The 21,631-nt window shown below is 41.9% G+C and overlaps 1 protein-coding gene across 1 annotated transcript in view; it reads left to right on the top strand.

Moving 5' to 3' along the window:
* The window catches only part of LOC132780558 (mitogen-activated protein kinase kinase kinase kinase 1), a 68,743-nt gene that overhangs the window by 14,016 nt on the left and 33,096 nt on the right, over positions 1–21,631 (top strand). Inside the window, exons 3-10 of the mRNA XM_067462476.1 lie at positions 985–1,075; positions 3,450–3,514; positions 10,240–10,295; positions 11,959–12,006; positions 15,500–15,542; positions 17,502–17,574; positions 19,970–20,101; positions 21,543–21,605. Of these exons, the coding sequence (XP_067318577.1) occupies positions 985–1,075; positions 3,450–3,514; positions 10,240–10,295; positions 11,959–12,006; positions 15,500–15,542; positions 17,502–17,574; positions 19,970–20,101; positions 21,543–21,605 (571 nt within the window). The remainder of the gene's footprint in view (positions 1–984; positions 1,076–3,449; positions 3,515–10,239; positions 10,296–11,958; positions 12,007–15,499; positions 15,543–17,501; positions 17,575–19,969; positions 20,102–21,542; positions 21,606–21,631) is intronic.

Genomic DNA, 21,631 nt, shown 5'->3' with positions numbered 1-21,631 from the left:
AAATAACAGGGGGAAAATTTAACATTTCTCAGGCCTGGTGTTTCTTACAGAACAGGGCAAAATACAGCTACATTCAAGAGAGATATTGACAAGCTGGAATGTGTCCAGAGGAGGGCGACTAAAATGATCAAGGGTCTGGAGAACAAGCCCTATGAGGAGCGGCTTAAGGAGCTGGGCATGTTTAGCCTGAAGAAGAGAAGGCTGAGAGGAGATATGATAGCCATGTATAAATATGTGAGAGGAAGCCACAGGGAGGAGGGAGCAAGCTTGTTTACTGCTTCCTTGGAGACTAGGACAAGGAACAATAGCTTCAAACTACAAGAAAGGAGATTCCATCTGAACATGAAGAAGAACTTCCTGACTGTGAGAACCGTTCAGCAGTGGAACTCTCTGCCCTGGAGTGTGGTGGAGGCTCCTTCTTTGGAAGCTTTTAAACAGAGGCTGGATGGCCATCTGTCAGGGGTGATTTGAATGCAATATTCCTGCTTCTTGGCAGACTGGGGTTGGACTGGATGGCCCATGAGGTCTCTTCCAATTCTTTGATTCTATGATTCTATGGTTTATGGAGGAAAGATGGGTATACCTTAATTAAGTAAGTAAATAAACCACACATTTTCTCCAACTGTGGAAATGGCACATTTCATAGAAATCTAGAGTAAAGCGCAATTGTGAGAGCAAGTTTTGTCTCAGAATAATATGTTTCAGAGTCATCATATCTGCCCTTTTCTCCCTTTTAAAATATCATTTCCTTTCTTTCCCTTTCGCGCGCACACACATATGCTTGTTAATTTCCTCTTTTCTCATTTTTCTAAATTAAGAAAAAGGAAGAAGAAAGATACCCTCTACTTTCCAAAGAAGATACTTAAAATGTTTATGTTTGAAAAGATGTGCACATCTATAACAATTTATGCCAGGATTAGTTTGGCCCGAAAAATATAATTGAACTAAAAATATAATTTCAATATTCTTCTTTTTCCTATTCAGATGATGATTGTGCCATTATTCAGCAGGAGATCCTGATGGTGAAAACGTGCAAACACCACAACATCGTTGCCTACTATGGAAGCTATATCCGGTGAGAAAAGAAAAAAAATCCCTCTGAATGGGGCCAGCCTGTTTCATGGCACCATTCCATTTTAATGTTTGTATTTTTTATGTTTTAATTGCATTGTGTTGATTTTTATTGTATACTAGCTTGGGAACCTGGCGGGGCCCGGGTTATTTGAGAAAGGCATTTTCTGTTTTGAGAAGTTTGGTAATATCAGTTTGGGAATGTGGTCTTTGGAAGTGAATGAAGGTACTGCAAGTCCCATTATCCATGGCAAGTTTGGTCCAGATCCATTATAGAATCATAGAATCATGGAGTCAAAGAGTTGGAAGAGACCTCATGGGCCATCCAGTCCAACCCCCTGCCAAGAAGCAGGAATATTGCATTCAAATCACCCCTGACAGATGGCCATCCAGTCTCTGTTTAAAAGCTTCCAAAGAAGGAGCCTCCACCACAGCAGAGAGTTCCACTGCTGAACGGCTCTCTCAGTCAGGAAGTTCTTCCTAATGTTCAGATGGAATCTCCTCTCTTGTAGTTTGAAGCCATTGTTCCGCGTCCTAGTCTCCAAGGAAGCAGAAAACAAGCTTGCTCCTTCCTCCCTGTGGCTTCCTCTCACATATTTATACATGGCTATCATATCTCCTCTCAGCCTTCTCTTCTTCAGGCTAAACATGCCCAGCTCCTTAAGCCGCTCCTCATAGGGCTTGTTCTCCAGACCCTTGATCATTTTAGTCGCCCTCCTCTGGACACATTCCAGCTTGTCAATATCTTTTTTCAATTGTGGTGCCCAGAATTGGACACAATATTCCAGATGTGGTCTAACCAAAGCAGAATAGAGGGGTAGCATTACTTCCCTGGACCTAGACACTAGGCTCCTCTTGATGCAGGCCAAAATCCCATTGGCTTTTTTTTGCCGCCACATCACATTGTTGGCTCATGTTTAACTTGTTGTCCACAAGGACTCCAAGATCTTTTTCACACGTACTGCTCTCAAGCCAGGCATCCCCCATTTCGTATCTTTGCATTTCGTTTTTCCTGCCAAAGTGGAGTATCTTGCATTTGTCACTGTTGAACTTCATTTTGTTAGTTTTGGCCCATCATCTCACTAATCTGTCAAGATCATATTGAATCCTGCTCCTGTCCTCTGGAGTATTGGCTCTCCCTCCCAAATTTGGTGTCGTCTGCAAACTTGATGATCCTGCCTTCTAGCCCTTCATCTAAGTCATTAATATAGATGTTGAACAGGACCGGGCCCAGGATGGAACCCTGCGGATGGCACTCCGCTCGTCACTTCTTTCCAAGATGAAGAGGAACATTGTTGGTTGTGTTCACAGTGCTCTCTGGATGTAGGTGAACTACAACTCCTATAAATCAAGGTCAATTCCCCCAAACCTGGTCATGGAGGTTTTACATGCCAAATGTAGTCCAGGTGTATTATCAAAGTGTCTTGGACCTGCTGGACCACATCAAGTGCTCTCTGTGTCTTGATGTAGGGTGAACTACAACTTCCATCCTGTTTATTATTTATTATTATTTATTTAGAGCTTTTATAACCCGGTCTTCTCAACCTCCGAAGAGGGACTCAGGCCGGCTAACAGCAGAAAATTAATACACAAATAGAATAAACATAATAGCAACATAATACATTAATGCAAAAATACATTAAAATACAGATCATACAATTACAAAAGCCAGGTCGTCAAAGTAAAATCACAAATTCATCACCATCCGCCAGTGTGGTCAGCCGTTATTGACTTGATCATCATTCTGCAAATGCTATGTTCCAAAGCCAAGATTTTACCAGCTTTCTGAAAGTCAAGAGGGAAGGGGCAGATCTAATCTCCAACGGGAGAGAGTTCCATAGCCAAGGGGCCACCACCGAGAAGGCCCTGTCCCTTATCCCCACCACACGCGATTGCGAAGGTGGTGGGACTGAGAGCAGGGCCCCTCCAGAAGATTTCTGGGAGTTGTAGGCCAAAACACCTGGGGACCCACAGGTTGAGAACCACTGGTTTAACCCATTGTGCTACCGGGGGTCTCCAATAATAATGATGATGATGAAGGTTCAAATCTCTGCTCTGCTGTGAAACCCATGGGATGATTTTGGGCAAGTCACACACTCTCAGTCTCAGAAGAAGGCAATGGCAAACCTCTTCTGAACATATCTTGCCAAGATAACCCTGTGATAGGGTTGCCATAGTCCAGATGTTGCTTGTAGGCATACAAGAAGAAGAAAAGCGGAGTTATGTCAGAGTCAGAGGAACCTACAATGTCATAGGGAGCATTGTGTGCTAAAATGATTTTAGCTTGGTGCAGCTGTTCAAGCCTCGTTTCCCTCCTTGCAGTCTTATCCTATACACCTGGCCCTTAATTCAAAGCATTTCCTCTGTTGTTTCACCAGATCGAACAAACTGTGGATTTGCATGGAGTTCTGTGGGGGAGGCTCTCTTCAAGATGTCTACCAAGGTAAAGCTGATTTTGTACTTCCTTCCTGTGAATGGACAGATTTGGATGCTCAGTCCTTCCTATCCTTTCTACCATACTCTGTAACATTTTGCACATGATGAAGTGTGGCCAAGGTAACAAAAAAAATTTAATGAGGACAGCAAGGAAAGAGTGCAGAGGTTTGCTTTTGCTGAGTCTGTCAGGAAGGACAAGATTTTGTGTGTCACATGATCCCAGGCATATTGGGATATAAAATTGACATAAAAATCAGTATTTACTGATAATAAATCATAAAGAAATGTATTTGATGTTGCAGCACATAAATCGTGCCTGCTGGCATGCATGGTTTGCAGTCTCAAGTGCTAGAATATACCCCATTGCCTCTCCTTTTTTTCTCCACTCAAGGTGGCAAGCTTCACAATTTTTCGTAACTCCCACATTCAGTTAGGGAATCCCAAATGGGATCGCAACCCACTGTTTCAGAAGCTTTAGAATCATAGAATCAAAGAGTTGGAAGAGACCTCCTGGGCCATCCAGTCCAACCCCATTCTGCCAAAAAGCAGGAATATTGCATTCAAATCACCCCTGACAGATGGCCATCCAGCCTCTGTTTAAAAGCTTCCAAAGAAGGAGCCTCCACCACACTCCAGGGCAGAGAGTTCCACTGCTGAACGGCTCTCACAGTCAGGAAGTTCTTCCTCATGTTCAGATGGAATCTCCTCTCTTGTAGTTTGAAGCCATTGCTCCGCGTCCTAGTCTCCAAGGAAGCAGAAAACAAGCTTGCTCCTTCCTCCCTGTGGCTTCCTCTCACATATTTATACATGGCTATCATATCTCCTCTCAGCCTTCTCTTCTGCAGGCTAAACATGCCCAGCTCCTTAAGCCGCTCCTCATAGGGCTTGTTCTCCAGACTCTTGATCATTTTAGTCGCCCTCCTCTGGACACATTCCAGCTTGTCAATATCTCTCTTGAATTGTGGTGCCCAGAATTGGACACAATATTCCAGGTGTGGTCTAACCAAAGCAGAATAGGGGGGGGGGGGGTAGCATGCCTTCCCTAGATCTAGACACTAGGCTCCTATTGATGCAGGCCAAAATCCCATTGGCTTTTTTTTGCCGCCGCATCACATTGTTGGCTCACGTTTAACTTGTTGTCCACGAGGACTCCAAGATCTTTTTCACACGTACTGCTTTCGAGCCAGGCATTGTCCCCCATTCTGGATGTGGAGCAAACTAGAAGTTTGGATGTAGGAGGCAGAGGCTTGAGGTTATACTTTTGGGTGGTTGGCAAGGAGGTGTGATATTGGGCAAGATTTGTGTTTGTGATCTTCAGTGTGTGCATATGTTGGAAGGGTTTGATGCTGCTTTCAAGGCTGGTCTTATGCAGGTGCTGCAGAGAGCAGCTGTTTAAAGCATGGCTGGACCTAAGGCAGACTGTTAAGCGGGCCTATTCAGGCTTGCATCCTGCTTGCTTCCAGATCAGTAAATGAGAGGCAAAAACATCCCCTGGGCTTGTAGAGATGCAAATATAGGCTTAGTCCTTCCTTCTCTCGTGTGATGGACTCCGTTTGTGGTGCATTTGATTAGTGGGGCAAAAGAGATTTGGAGTGAGTAAAACCTCCAAAAAGTCTCAAGTTGGAAGTCCTGATTAATCAGTCTTTCATCATCCCATTTTCTGTAAAAGGGGAAAACCTGTGCCTTTGGTCCTGATTTGATGGGGACGATCTTGATTACTCCTTCACTTTCCCTGCTTTTTCAGTAGTTTTAACATGTCCCAGTTTCTTTGTTATTTTCATCTTAATAACAACACTTTATTTATATTCCACCCTTCTCCCTGAGGGGACTCAGAGCGGTTTACAAACACAGGCAAACATTCAATGCCTTGGGCTGTTGTAGGTTTTTTCGGGCTATATGGCCATGCTCTAGGAGCATTCTCTCCTGACATTTCACCTGCATCTATGGTAAGCATCCTCAGAGGTTGTGACCTCACATATGTGAATATGTACAAGATTTTTGGCAGATTATACAAAATGAGTCAAATCAAATACTAGGAAATGAGTGGGTCATAACAAAGGAAATGGCGGTATTAGGGAAAAGAGAGGAAATGGGAAATAAAAGGGAAATAAAAGAAGCAATAATAGAATGTGCACAAGCAGTAATAGTATTAGGGTGGAAAGATAAATCAAAATGGACAGTAAATAAATGGTACCAATATGTGGTGGAGCAAATGGAATTTGAAATTATGAATATGAAATTAAATGATTTAAAAATCAATGAAAATAGAATGAGAGAAATAGAAGATAGATGGAAAAGGGTAAAGAACTATATTATGAATCATTCCGGAGATCAAGCCATAGAAAATAAGATACAAATGTTATATAGTATGCAGGACGGAAATGTATAAAAAAGATATAATGATTGTCTCAAAAAGAAATGAATATGTGAAAGAAAATAATCCTCGAGTTGGTGGTGGGAATGGTAAATGTTTTGTGGGTGCACGGTATGTATTTTTTGTATTGTAAAAATAAAAATTCGTTTAAAAAAAAAGACCTAACATATAGCCCAAAAAACCTACAACAACCCAGGGATTCCAGCCATGAAAGCCTTCGACAATACATTCAGTAACTTGTTACAATGAAATACAATGACACAGAAATGCACAGGAAAAGGCTTCTCCTTTCATTTCCGGTTCTGGAGGTAGTGCTCATCTTCATTTCGAAGCCTATGAGCTTGCGTTGTCCATAGACGCCTCCTGGTTGTGTGGCCAGCATGACTGCATGGAGCGTCTTTTGCCTTCCCTGCCAAGGCGGTAGCTATTGATCTACTCACATTTGCATGTTTTCTGATTGCTAGGTTGACAGGAGCTAGGGCTAACAGCAGGAGCACACCCCGTCCTGCGGATTTGAACTGCCAACCTTCAGGTCAGCAGTTCAGTAGCACAAGGGTTTAACCCAGTGTTTCTCAACCTTCCTGATGCCGCGACCCCTTAATACAGTTCTTCATGTTGTGATGGCCGTCAACCATAAAATTATTTTTGTTGCTACTTCACAACTGTAATTTTGCTATTGTTATGAATCATCATATAAATATCTCATATGCAGGATGTATTTGATACAAATATGTGATATGCCCAAATTTGAATACTGGTGGGGTTGGGGGGGGGGGGAACTCCCATGATCAACAGAACATACTGGAAGGGTTTGGTGGGCATTGACCTTGAGTTTTGGAGTTGTAGTCCACCTACATCCAGAGAGCACTCAAACAATAATGGGGCTGGACCAAACTTGGCACAAATACTCAATATGCCTAAATGTGAACAGTGGTGGAATTTGGGGGAAATAGACCTTGTCATTTGGGAGTTGTAATTGCTGGGATTTATAGTACACCTACAATCAAAGAGCATTCTGAACTCCACCAACAATGGAATTGAACCAAACTTGGCACACAGAACTCCCATGGCCAACAGAAAATACTGGAAGGTTTTGGTGGACACTGACCTTGAGTTTTGGAGTTGTAGTTCACTTACATCCAGAGAGCACTGTGGATTCAAACAATGATGGATCTGGACTAAACTTGGCACAGATACTCAATATGCTCACATGTGGACACTAGTGGAGTTTGGGAAAAAGAGGCCTTGGCATTTGGGAACTGTAGTTGCTGGGACTTATAGTTCACCTACACTCAAAGTGCCCCTTGAATCCCACCAATGATAGAATAGGGCCGAACTTCCCACATAGAACCCCCATGATCAACAGGAAATACTGCAGGGATTTGGGAGGAATTGACAGTGATTTAGGGGAGATGTAGTTCACCTACCTCCGGAGAGCACTGTGTTCCTAAGACCATTAGAAATATGTGTTTTCCGATGGTCTTTGGTGACCCCTCTGACACCCTCTCACGACCCCCTCAGGGGTCCCGACCCCCAGGTTGAGAAATGCTGGTTTAACCCATTACACCACCACAATGCATTAGTTGCTTACATGAGCTGAAAACGCAAACTAATTTGCACCTTGGTAACTCAGGAGATGGAAGAGAAGGGGAGAGATGCTGAATTCTGGCTTTTCCTATTACTAAACTGTTGCATCCTCTGCTAGCTTGTGGGTTATTTCTCGTGGATAACTTTTGCTATTTTGATTTCACTCTGGTATCACTCTGTGCCGCAGTGTTCATCTGTGAAATGTTGAAAAGTGTGAAAAAAGCTTTACTTATTTCTCTTCAAAGGTTGGGGAAAATAGTTGAGAATTTACATCCGTAATCCTTCTCCTCTTCCACTTTTATACGCTCTTGATGAAGTCTTGTGTGGTTGGAAGTGAGGAGGTTGAATACCAGACAGACAATTTGGAAATGGAGAAATGAAGCTGTGTGTGGTCAAATCACATTCTCTACCAAATCAGGTGACACCTATCTCAAAGGAAGGAATGCCTCTGCCTAGAGTCCTGTTCCGTCTTCCAGGAGCATAGTTTGCATTACCTTTTAGTTGCATGGGATAGTGTTCCTTTGCATTTCCCCAGGGCTGCTACAGAGCCAGCAGCACCCTGGAAGTTAAACAGTATCAGAGTCTGCAAAGCCAGCCTGCAGGCCCCTTTGCAGCTATTGGTTTAGAAAAGTATCTCTTTGGGTCTAGGGACCGCCTTTTTTCCTGGGTTGAGATCTCCATTTTGGAATCTCCCCTGCCTCTTTCAGTGTAGAGAAAGAAAGCTTCAGATGTGCTGTTGGTCAGGCAGGGAGCTCTGAAAAAATCATTGTAAGTACAATTGAGTCTTAATTGAGGATTGAGTTATATAGATAAAGAAGCTAATTGAGATACTATAGAAAGAGAGGCAGATGTGGAACAAAAAGTTAAAATATACGTATGCTATGGACTTGAAGGAGAACTGGTTTAAAATGTTCCACAGATGGTACATCACTCCAAAAGAATTAAGCCATGTGTATAAAAATACATCGGACAAGTGTTGGAAATGTGGTGGAGAAGTAGGTACATTCTGTCACATGTGGTGGACTTGTATGGAAACAACCAAATATTGGTCTTTAATCCATGAGGAAACACAAAAAAAATTAAACAAAAAGTTTAAGAAAAAATCAGAATACTATTTGTTGGGCTTTACTGACTCAGAACTACAATTGGATGAAAATGAAGATAAATTACTGACTTATGTTACAACAGCGGCTAGAATTATTTTTTGCAAAGTTTTGGAAGAAAGAACAAATTCCCATGGTGGATGAGTGGGTGGACAAGGTAAAAGAAATAAGAGACATGGATGAGTTAACTTTTTTGTTAAAGAAAAATACCGGGAAATCTATAAAAAAGACAGACTGGGTTCTCTTTTATGACTATGAAAAGAATAGAAAAGAAACAAAGAAGAGGTAAATAATAATGAAACAAAAGACAACAAGATCCTGAGATTGGAATGGAAGTCATTTTATTTTATTTTTATTTTTTTGTATTTTTGTATTTTTTTTTCCTTTCTTTTCCTGCTGTTTTATTTTTTTCTCTTTTTTCTTTAATTAACTGTATTTCCTACTTTTCTATCTTTTTCTTGAATATTCTCCCTCTTTCCATGTATGTATGTTTTAAACTGTTTAATAAAAATCTATTTCAAAAAAAAAAAAAAGAAAAGAAAGAGAGGCAGATTGAGTACATTGTTTTAAATTGTTTTCAATTGTGTTCAATTTTAGCCTGTTCTTGTAAGCTGCTCTGAACCCCAGGGGAGTGGCGGCATATAAGTTCAAATAATAAATAAATAAATAAATAAATATTGGGTCTAATTGAGAACTGAGATAAAGAAAAGCCATTGAGATATAATTGAGTTATAGATAGCAACTGAGATATAGAAAAGTTAATTGAGTAACTAAGTCATATAGATAGAAAGAAAGATAGAGAAGCTTATTGAGTCATAGATAGATATTGAGTTATTGAATATTATTGAGCATTACTTCCTCTCCAAAGCTAACCTTGAGCTGTAGATAGGGAAAAACCTGTTTTTTCTAACCATAGCAGCTCAGTGTTAGGGTGAAAGGATCCCAGGATATTTTCTACCATTTGGGGAAGAGTTACCTCAGTAACTGAAGGAAAAAGAAAGAAAGATCATCTCTATGGTTTCACCAATTGACTGTTTTGTTTGTAACTTTGATAAGCTGTGCCAAGTCTGCAAGGACTTTGAGAAATAAATATTCTGTTTTGATGTTCCAAACCTGAAGTGGCCTCATTTGCTGAGAATCTTTGAGCTTCTAAAGAAAGACCACCGCAGTCCACCCAGACAAAGAGAGAAGCACGTCTTAGTTTTAATTTTATAGGATCTGGGTGTGACGTCACAAGTCCCCTCCCACCTCCATTTGCTGATATGAGTTTGCACTGTTGAGTCTGTTTCTACTACTTGCAGAAAATCCCATAATATCTGCTTTGAACTGGAATATATGGCAGTAATTTGAGTGTGTTGGCTCCCATCTCCCTTCCGTCTCATATAACACAAGCAGAGTATCAACAGCATCACAGTAACCCACCAAGAACCAAACACTGACCACAAACCTCTTTTCTCATTTTCATTTGGGTGGTCTGTTACTTATTTACTTCCTCCTTTCCGTTTGCAAGCTTCTTCTGTCCTAGGTGATCAGTAAAGATCAAAATACGTGATTGTGGCTGCTGTGACCTTCTAAGCACAAAACATGTAATGTTGCACTCAGCTACTGTTAATTTCCTATGAGAAAAGCATCACCATTTGCTTACTCTTGTGTCATTTGCCTCTATAGCTACTGGACCCTTGACAGAGCTGCAAATCGCTTACGTATGTCGAGAAACATTGCAAGTGAGTAAGACAATATCGATCTGCCTTGTACAAGTCAGAATTATGATCTAACTAGTCCAGGTAGGGGCTAAATGTGACCAAGGGATACATGAATGCATATAATGAAAAGTATGGGACAGACAAAGTGTGTTTCAGAATTGTAGCAAAACATCTCACATCATAAGACAGACCTTGGCCATTGTACGAGGCTTGAATGAAAAGTAATGCCTCCACCTTTGTAACTCCTCAACAGATGGCACTACTGGTATGCGTCAGGTACTGGTTTGTTCAGTAGACTCTCCTCTACAGTTCCATTTTGGTGGGAAGCCTTAGCATTGAATGGCTGTGTAGTTAAGGTAGTAAAGATAAAGGTTTTCCCCTGACATGAAGTCCAGTCGTGTCCAACTCTGGGGAGTGGTGCTCATCTCCATTTCTAAGCCGAAGAGCCGGCATTGTCCATAGACACCTCCAAGGTCATGTAGCCAGCATGACTGCATGGAGTGCCGTTACCTTCCCGCCGGAGCGGTACCTATTGATCTACTCACATTGGCATGTTTTCGAACTGCTAAGTTGGCAGAAGCTGGGGCTGACATGGAAGCTCACGCCGCTCCCTGGATTCAAACCTGCGACCTTTCGGTCAACAAGTTTAGCAGCTCAGTGTTTTAACCCACTGCGCCACTGGGGGGCTCCTAATCCAATTCAAATCAGATAATGTTGATTTTTTTTCAGCTTTGAGAAATTATTTGGCAGTCTCCCTGGGATCTCTCCGGGGCAGAAAACCTGTTGATCCCTAAATAGCCTCTCGGGCACATAGGGGGCATTTTGGCCAAATTTTAAATCCCTTTCTTCAGGTCATTTTAGGTCTGGAAAAGGCCTGTGAACAAGAGGGTGCCCCCCCCCCCCAAACCCACCTCTCATTTCATGGTTGGTAGAATGTGTGGTGTGGTAATGAAAATCATGCATAGTTCACATTTTATCAGTCCACACACTGTCTTGCCAGAAAAAGAAAAGCCTAGAGAAGACAATGATGCTGGGGAAAGTGGAAGGTAAAAGGAAGAGGGGCCAACCAAGGGCAAGATGGATGGATGGCATCCTTGAAGTGACTGGACTGACCTTGAAGGAGCTGGGGGTGTTGACGGCCGACAGGGAGCTCTGGCGTGGGGTGGTCCATGAGGTCACGAAGAGTCGGAGACGACTGAACGAATGAACAACAAAATGCAGAGCAACACATACAGCCATGTGAACAGTTACATTGACTCACACAGTGTCCTTTTGAGAGAGATTCAAAATGGTCTTTTGGTGTCCATGTGGAAAATCCCCTTCCAGAAGCTCATGAAGCAAGAACTGTCTCTCTGTGCAAGTACCTGCACAGATCAAGCCTAAAAATGTAACTGTTGCCAAAACTCCCAGGCTCAGCTAGCTCCCCAGGCTTTGCATTTTACAGTTAACACACTCACCAAACTGATTTCTTTATATGCTCCAACAGAGTGAGCTGCAGGTAAGTATGTAGTCAGCTCTTTTCTTATAACTAGACTCAAAAGTAGTGACATTATTTGCAGGAGCAAGAAGGTCCAAGCCATATGAAGGGTATTGGGTCTAGGAAATTTGTAATAACAGTTTCCTTGACTGTTTCATCAGGTGGATTTTAAGAGCAGTTGGATACATGATGTTCTTTTTCTTCTAGGGTCTTTCTTATCTTCATAACCAAGGGAAGATCCATAGAGATATCAAGGTAAATAAGAAGATCCTTGGAAATTTCATAATTACTGTATATACTTGAGTATAAGCTTAGTTTTTCAGCCCCCTTTTTTAGGCTAAAAAATCTCCCCTCGGCTTATACTCGAGCCAAGGTTATTTATTATTTTACTCTGCTATTAGTATTATTTTTATTATATTTATTTTATTACTCTATTATTATTTTATTATATTTATTTTATTATTCTATTGTTATTATTATTTTTTTTACTCTATTATTATTGATATTATTGGGCTGAAAAGGCTCACCTCGGCTTATACTCGAGCCAAGGTTATTTATTATTTTACTCTGTTGTTAGTATTATTTTTATTATTCTATTATTATTTTATTATATTTATTTTATTACTCTATTGTTATTATTACATTTATTATTTTACTGTATTATTATTGATATTATTACATTTAAATTATTTTACTCTATTATTTTTATTACATTTATTATTTTGCTCTCTTTATTATTATATTATATTATATTATATTATTATATTATTATATTTATTTTATTACTCTATTATTATTGCCTTTATTATTTTACTCTATTATTGTTGATATTATTACATTTATTATATTACTCTCTATTATATTTATTATTTTACTCTATTTATTATTGTTACATTTATTATTTTGCTCAATTATTATTAGAAGGCTACGTAAGCACATTTACATTGAAGAAGGCTAGAATAATGGTTTAATCAGAGTTGGGCAGTCGTATGTAAATATTCAAATACTGATGCCTCAATTAATGTAATTTTATTGGTATCTATTTTTATTTTGAAATTGACTAGTATCTGCTGCATTTCCCACCCTCGGCTTATGCTCGGGTCAATACATTTTCCCAGGTTTTTTGGTAAAATTAGGTGCCTCAGCTTATATTCGGGTCGGCTTATACTCGAGTATATACGGTATGTCTCTGCTTACTGAAGTGGTTTCCAGACCACTCCAGACCAAATGCATCCAAGCATTTTGGTCTTCAGAAGCCCTTGCTAGTCCTACCTTTCAAAACATCTGGAGGACCAACGTTTGGCTTCTTACACTTTCTCAGTAACACTAGCAATTGGAAGGGGACCTTGGTCACCCAATTAAGTTGATTAGCCCACCCTAAAGTTGATGACAAATGAAAACATCCGTTGTTGTTTACCCTTTACAGGGGAATTAGTTTCTGTGGTTTGCCACATGAGATGAGGCAGTGGCAGCCACACGGTTGTTTTTGGAGTTTTCAAAAGAGAACTGAATCCAGAAAAGGGAGAACTAGCAACGAGCGTGGAGAAGAACCTTGTTAGATTCCACAATCTTAATTAAAGTAGTCATTTTGCACCTCCGCAGTGTCAAAGCAAGCTGAAACATACTTCACCTTAAAAATTGTCACATTTAATTTGGAGACACGATGATGTGTATCATATAATGTGGTCATAGTGGTTCACGCCCTTGTTACATCTCGAATAGACTACTATTTATTTATCGTGTCAGGGACAACCAGACCATTGTATTACATTTCTAACAGAACAAAACAAACAAACAGATTAAAAAAAACACAAAGTTTGCAAGCTTGGTAGTTGATTAAATGTCTTTTGACCAGTATCTGGCCACTCGGAGTGCCTCTGCTGTTGCTGCAAGGAGGTCCTCCATTGTGCATGTGGCAGGGTTCAGGTTGCATTGCAGCAGGTGGTCAGTGGTTTGCTCTTCTCCCCACTCGCATGTCGTGGATTCCACGTTGTGGCCCCATTTCTTAAGATTGGCTCTGCATCTCGTGGTGCCAAAGCGCAGTCTGTTCAGCGCCTTCCAAGTCGCCCAGTTTTCTGTGTGCCCAGGGAGGAGTTTCTCATTTGGTATCAGCTATTGGTTGAGGTTCTGAGTTTGAGTCTGCCACTTTTGGATTCTCGCTTGCTGAGGTGTTCCAGCGAGTGTCTCTGTACATCTTAGAAAACTATTTCTTGATTTAAGTCGTTGACGTGCTGGCTGATATCCAAGCAGGGGATGAGCTGGAGATGTCACTGCCTTGGTCCTTTCACTATTGGCTGCTACTTCCGGGCGGATGTCAGGTGGTGCAATACCTGCTAGGCAGTGTAATTTCTCCAGTGATGTAGGGTGCAGACACCCCGTGATAATGCAGCATGTCTCATTAAGAGCCACATCCACTGTTTTAGCATGGTGAGATGTGTTCCACACTGGGCATGCGTACTCAGCAGCAGAGTAGCACAGCGCAAGGGCAGATGTCTTCACTGTGTCTGGTTGTGATCCCCAGGTTGTGCCAGTCAGCTTTCGTATGATATTGTTTCTAGCACCCACTTTTTGCTTGATGTTCAGGCAGTGCTTCTTGTAGGTCAGAGCACGGTCCAGGGTGACTCCCAGGTATTTGGGTGCGCTGCAATGCTCCAGTGGGATTCCTTCCCAGGTCATCCTCAGAGCTCGGGATGCTTGTCTGTTCTTGAGATGAAAAGCACATGTCTTTGTTTTAGATGGATTAGGGATCAGCTGGTTTTCCCTGTAATAGGCAGTAAGGGCACCTAGAGCTTCGGAGAGCTTCTATTCTACCATCTCAAAGCTCCCTGCTTGAGCGGTAATGGCACGACCATCAGCATAGATGAAACTCTCTGTCCCTTCTGGCAGTGGCTGGAATAGACTACTGCAACGCGCTCTATGTGGAGATTTACTTATTTAGGGCTTTTATATCCCGTCCTATCTCAACCTCCGCAGAGGGACTCAGGACGGCTGACAAATGGGCATCTGTGGTGCCCGCATCAAAACATGAATATACAATTTAACAACAATATAATAAAACAGCAATATAAGCAGTATAAACAGTATAAAACCATATGAAAAAATAAAAGCAGTATAAAAACAGACAGCAGTCAATGGTCACCGATTTAAACATTATCCAGGGGCAGTTCATCAGTTCTATATAGCTCAGCACGTTAGCAAGTCAGCCTACTCTCCAAAAGCCTGATCCCATAACCAGGATTTTACATGTTTCCGGAAGGACAAGAGGGATGCATCCGATCTAATTTCACTCGGGAGGGAGTTCCATAGCCGAGGGGCCACCACAGAAAAGGCCCCGTCCCTTGTCCCCGCCAAACGGGATTGCCACAACGGGAGGACAATGAGCAGGGTATCCTCAGATGATCTTAGGGCCCTAGGTGTAGCGTAGCGGGAGATAAGTTCGGACAAGTAAACTGGGGGGACTCAAAGTGGTTCACAACATAATAAAAGGCAAAAATTCAATACAAGACATATATAAAAGTAATACATAACATATTGCAGTCAGACTTCTGGAAACTATAATTATAAAAAGACCAAACTTTGAAAGGTTTTGCTCAATTTATTGTAGAGGAAGATAAAAAAAAAGAATACTCTCTGCTTTGCGAGAGAGACTCCTCTCCCCAGATCACGCCACCTGACTGCTTCTCACTTTCAATTTGCGTATGTGTGTCACACACAGTTCACCAGTTGAATATGTCTTTTTGTGTTTCAGGGAGCCAACATTCTCCTCAATGACCATGGGGAAGTAAAACTGGGTATGTATAAGTATGTGAGCCATGTATACGTATAGGAGAGGAAGTCATAGGGGGGAGGGAGCAAGCTTGTTTTCTGCTGCTCTGGAGACTAGGACGTGCTTTGAACTACAAGAAAGGAGATTCCATCTGAACATTAGGAAGAACTTCCTAACTCTGAGAGTTGTTCAGCAGTGGAACTCTTTACCCCGGGGTATGGTGGAGGCTCCTTCTTTGGAGGTTTTTAAACAGAGACTGGATGGCCATCTGTCAGGGGTGCTTTGAATGCAATTTTCCTGCTTCTTGGCAGAATGGGGTTGGACTGGATGGCCCACGAGGTCTCTTCCAACTCTATGATTCTATGTTTCACAGGGCTGATGCACATTTGGGTGCTTCCTTCATTCACTCACCTAAATATTGTGAGGTCTTGATTGTGGGCTGAATGAAGCCTCTAGGATGCCTTTGTACATTTGACACCCTGCCCCCTTCATACACAGAGTGATTCCCCAAATAAAGCATCCATCCTGCTCAATACACCTCAATACTCTCCAACAGGTGGAACTGATTCACGTCCTGTACGAAAGGCTTCTCTGTGTGAACTGAAATAGAGGTTCCCTTTTCCCCTCCTTAACCCAGAAAAAGGGGCGGAACTAAAGAACATAATGATAGTTGATGGGTCATTGGCCCCATTATTGCAAACCAAGGGAAGCCACCTTATTGCAAAATGCTTGGAACTTTGGAATACATGCGAACACTCAATAGAAAGGAAAAGAAGTTGGAGCTCCTGGTACAGCCGTACCAGCACAGTGCTTCTGAGGCCATTTGTCCTGAGGCCATTTTCTGAGGCAATTTATGCAATGCTTTTGATAGGAAATAAATAAACAAATCCACAGTATCTGCTTTGAACTGGGTTATTTGAGTCGACACTGCCATATAACCCAGTTCAAAGCAGATAATATGGGATTTTATACAGCTGTGTGGAAGGGGCCCCAGTGCACTCAGGCAAAAGCAAACAGCTGTTGCCTTTCCTAGCTTTTGTGTCCTTTCAAATTAATACCTTTTGCACTCATGGCTACATGTGCCTCTCTAGGCATGGGCAATCCATGGTTCTATAGTACTTACAAAACTAAAGTTCTGGTGGTGAAAACTAGGGGGCGCTGCTGCTTTGCTTCCACAGTGTTGCTAAAGTTCTGGTGGTGAAAATTTCAGAACTCGAACAAAACTTTCAAAATTTCATTATTTTGTTATTTGCAATTTTTATGATAGAATCAATTAGGAACTGACATTAATAATGACATTTTGAAAGTTTTGTTTTGAGTTCTGAAATTTTCACCACCAGAACTTTAGCAACACTGTGGAAGCAAAGCAGCAGCGCCCCCTAGTTTTCACCACCAGAACTTTAGTTTTGTAAGTACTTTAGAACCACAGATTGCCCATGCCTACTATTTACCATATTTATATCCGTCCTTTTTCAACCCTGGAGGGGACTCAAGGTGTCCTTACAACAGGCAGCAATTTGATGCCATACAGACATATAGCAAATAAACAATTACAATTAAAACCAATTATTATTAAAATCACGCCATCCAAAACAGTTCCATTTGTCAATCACATTGATTCGTAGTCACATATTGCACTTTTCAAATCAGTCTTGTATTTTCATAGGTTTTTTTTCAGGGCCACGATTGAGTTGTTTCAGTGGAAATGGGGGTGGCGATGCTTCTGTTTTTGTATAAAATATAGACAGATTAAGTATGTCAAAATGCAGTGTTTCTCCATCTTGGAAAAGCTACCTTTTTGAACTACAACTACCAGAATTCTCCAACCAGTATGGTCAGATTTGTTGGGGGATGTTCTGGGAGTCATAGTCCAACCTGATAACTTTTCCAAGCTTTTGAGGCCTATCTTTGACATCTAACACTGTTTTGTGTTGAGAGGTTTCCCCAATCTTTCTCATGTTCTCTGTTTCTCCTTACATGCCAGCTGACTTTGGTATCTCAGCTCAACTCAGTGCTACCTTTGCCCGGAGGATGTCTTTCATCGGTACACCTTACTGGTAAAAAAAATAAGAAAAACATCCAGCTATTTGTTTCCTTTTCCAAACTTAGCAAGTGCTGTCTGTAAATCGGGTGTGATCATTGATATGAGGGCAATCTTGAGATTGGATGTTTCCAAATTGATTATTACCTTTTGCAAATATTAGAATCTCATCGCACTAGAGCAGTTTCTCAACCTTCCTGTGCTGTCACGCGCTATTATCTATTAACAGGACGTGCTCTCTATATGCCCAGCAGGATGCCGGGGTGCCTCGGCTGAGAGGCCCTATGAATTTCCCCATACAACGTCTTTAGAAGCTTAGAAAGTTTAACGAAGTTCTTTACTGGTGCTTAAATCTTCAACAAATCAATCAAATACTTCTTCGATCTTCAACATACAGACTAAACACTTTAAAACTCCGGAAAATTGGTGGCTTTCTTAACTTGCCCACAATGGACAGGCAACTTGCTTCATGAACTGTTTCTTTCTTCTATAAGGGAAATCCTTTGACCCCTCCCTGGGCAATCTGATTTTTTGGCTTTACTGGTGTGGGGGCCCTACTCCGGTTCCAATTTGCTTTATGGCTAGCCCGAGTGGTCCTTACCAGGCAAAGTCTCTGTGTAGATTTTCCAAGACAAAGGAAGTCCTTTTCCTTCCAGCAAGGCTGGCTGTTGAGCTGTGGAACTGTATTCCCCAGCAAAAGCTGTAGGTCTGCTTTCCCCAGAAGCTGTGAGAAACTAAGCTTTCTACAGGTGGGAGAAATTCACACATCCTGTAAGAAAGGCTTCACTGTACAAACTGAACTAAAGGTCCCTTTCCCCCTCCAAACCTGGGAAAAGGAGGCAGAACTAAACTTAACAATCATTGATGGGTCGTTGGCCCTATGATTGCAACCTGGAGGAAGCTGCCAGATTGCAAAATGCATGCCCTAAAGGAATTCATGCAAAAAAGCAAAGAAAGGAAAAGGGAATTCAAACCCCTGGCACAGCCATGCCAGAACACTTCCTAATGCCGTGACCTCTTAATACATTTACCCATGTTGTGGTGACCCCAACCATAACATTTTCATTGCTACTTCATAACTGTAATTTTGCTACTGTTATGAATCATAATGTAAATATCTGATATGCAGGATGTATTTTCATTCACTGGGCCAAATTTGGCACAAACACCCAATGCTCCCGAATTTGAATATTGGTGAGTTTTGGGTGATTTTGTCATTTGGGAGTTGTAGTTGCTGGGATTTATAGTTTGCCTACAACCAAAGAGCATTCTGAACTTCACCAATGATGGAATTGAACCACAGAACTCCCATGACCAACAGAAAATACTGGAAGGATATGGTGGGCATTGAGTTTGAGTTTTGGAGTTGTAGTTCACCTACATCCCGAGAGTACTGTGGACTCAAACAATGATGGATCTGGACCAAACTTGGCATGAGTACTCGATGTGCCCAAATGTGAACACTGGTGCAGTTTGGGGAAAAGAGACCTTGACATTTGGAAATTGTAGTTCCTTGGATTTATAGTACACCTCCAATCAAAGAGCATTCTGAACCCCACCAATGATAGAATTGGGCCAAACTTCCCACACAGAACCCCCATGACCAACAGAAAATGCTGCATTTTCTGATGGCCTTTGGAGACCCCTGTAGCACCCCCTCGCAACCCTCACAGGGGTCGCGACCCCCAGGTTGAGCACCACTGCACTAGAGAGTGAATTCACTTTAAATCTGGTTGCTGCCTCCTGCAGAATGTTGGGGTTTGTAATTTAGGGAGGAGCCTTTAACAGCCTCATTAAACTCTAAACCCCAGAATTCTGCAGAAGGCAGAAATCGGATTTAAAGTTGATTCATTCTTCAGTGTGATGAAGTAGTAAGTCAACATTCAAGGAATATTTGAAGAGTCAGGATGGTGTAGTGCAATGTTTCTCAACCTGGGGGTCGGGACCCCTGGGACGGGTCATGAGGGGGGTGTCAGACGGGTCGCCAAACACCATCAGGAAACACAGTATTTTCTGTTGGTAATGGGGGTTCTGTGTGGGAAGTTTGGCCCAATTCTATCATTGATGGGTTTCAAAATGCTCTTTGATTGTAGGTAATCTATAAATCCCAGCAGCTACAACTCCCAAATGTCAAGGTCTATTTTCCCCAAACTCCACCAGTGTTCATATTTTGGCATATTGAGTATTCATGCCAAGTTTAGTCCAGATCCATCATTATTTGAGTCCAGAGTGTTGTCTGGATGTAGGTGAACTACAACTCCTAAACTCAAGGTCAGTGCCCACCACATATACCTTCTGTCATGTCCTGAGAGCTTATAGAGATCCTATAGGACACAATGGAAGGCATGCATTTTTCATAAGATGTGTTGGGTTGAGGGCACTTCACCAAGGACATTTTCTCACTGTTTCAGGATGGCTCCAGAAGTGGCAGCGGTGGAGCTCAAGGGAGGATATAATGAACTGTGTGATGTGTGGTCAGTGGGGATCACGGCCATTGAGTTGGCAGAGCTTCAGCCTCCTCTGTTTGATACACACCCTTTACGGTAGGTTGTTTTGCAGAAAAGTTATTCACTCCTTGCTGTTGCTTTGCCCATCTAAGAGCAGTGTAGAATTGTAGAATCATAGAGTTGGAAGAGACCTCATGGGCCATCCAGTCCAACCCCCTTCCAAGAAGCAGGAAAATTGCATTCAAAGCACCCCTGACAGGTGGCCATCTGTTTAAAAGCCTCCAAAGAAGGAGCCTCCATCACACTCTGGGGCAGAGAGTTCCACTGTTGAACAGCTCTCACTGTCAGGAAGTTCTTCTTAATGTTCAGATGGAATCTCCTTTCTTGTAGTTTGAAGCCATTTTTCTGCGTCCTAGTCTCCAGGGAAGCAGAAAACAAGCTTGCTCCCTCCTCCCTGTGACTTCCTCTCACATATTTATACATGGCTATCATATCTCCTCTCAGCCTTCTCCTCTTCTTCAGGCTCTTTAAGCCAGTCCTCATAGGGCTTGTTCTCCAGACCCTTGATCATTTTAGTCGCCCTCCTCTGGACACATTCCTCTGGACATATACTGCCTTTCTCACCCCTGAGGGGACTCAAAGTTTTCACTCCAATGGAATCTGCTTTGTGCCTGTTACTAAGGACTCAGTTCATTTCCTGCTGCTTGATGGAAGACTGATGTTTCTTTTGGGGCTTTGTAAGAGACTTTAATTTGTGTCTGGATTAAGACTTCCTTGTTTTCTTTGCACTTTTCAATTGCAGTTACTTATCCTTTGTGTTTGCTGAAGTAAAGCATTTTTCTTTTCACCTCACTACCTCTGAGAATGCTTGCCATAGATGCAGGCAAAACGTCAGGAGAGAATGCCTCTAGAACATGGCCATATAGCCTGAAAAAACCTACAACAACCAATTTTTCTTTTATTTTCAACATTGGCCAAATGCTGTTTTTGGAGGGCAAGTCAGGACAATATTTGATTTATATTCCATGTTATTCCTTGGATTGGAGACTGCCAATAGCAATGGCATGTAAATCTCCTCAGTGGGTTCCAAGCTTTGAAAGCTTGCGGGGATGTCCAAAGTTGGCATATTGCAGGTGAAATATAACCTCTGGTGGTTGAAGAAGGGGCTTTAATCTTTGGGCCCTATATCCCAGAATATCAAGGCAGAAAATCCCACAATATCTGCTTTGAACTGGGTTATCTGAGTCTACACTGCCATATATACCAGTTCAATGCAGAAAATGTGGGATTTTCTGCCTTGATGTCCTGGGATATAGGGCTATTTGGAAAGGTCCAAAGTCTTACCTTACAATTTGTTGACATCATGTAAAATAGAGGAAGTGGCATAAATCCGTAGTCTTTATATGAATTACGCAGCTCTATTTTGTCTGTATGTAATGTAGAATGTTTAAATGGTTAGCGTGGTAGAGTTACATGGCGTGGAGGCTGCTCAGCAGTACATGTGTTGACTACTTTGCCTCTTTCTCCTGCCTTCCAGGGTCTTGGTCTTGATGACAAAGAGTGGCTACCAGTCTCCGAAGCTCAAGGAGAAAGGCCGGTGGTGAGCCCCGCTAATGAGTTGGCCTT

Source organism: Anolis sagrei, chromosome Y, assembly GCF_037176765.1.
Source record: "Anolis sagrei isolate rAnoSag1 chromosome Y, rAnoSag1.mat, whole genome shotgun sequence".
Lineage (NCBI taxonomy): Eukaryota > Metazoa > Chordata > Lepidosauria > Squamata > Dactyloidae > Anolis > Anolis sagrei.
Note: the sequence above shows the minus strand (reverse complement) of the source record. Positions and strands in the feature narration are given on the sequence as shown.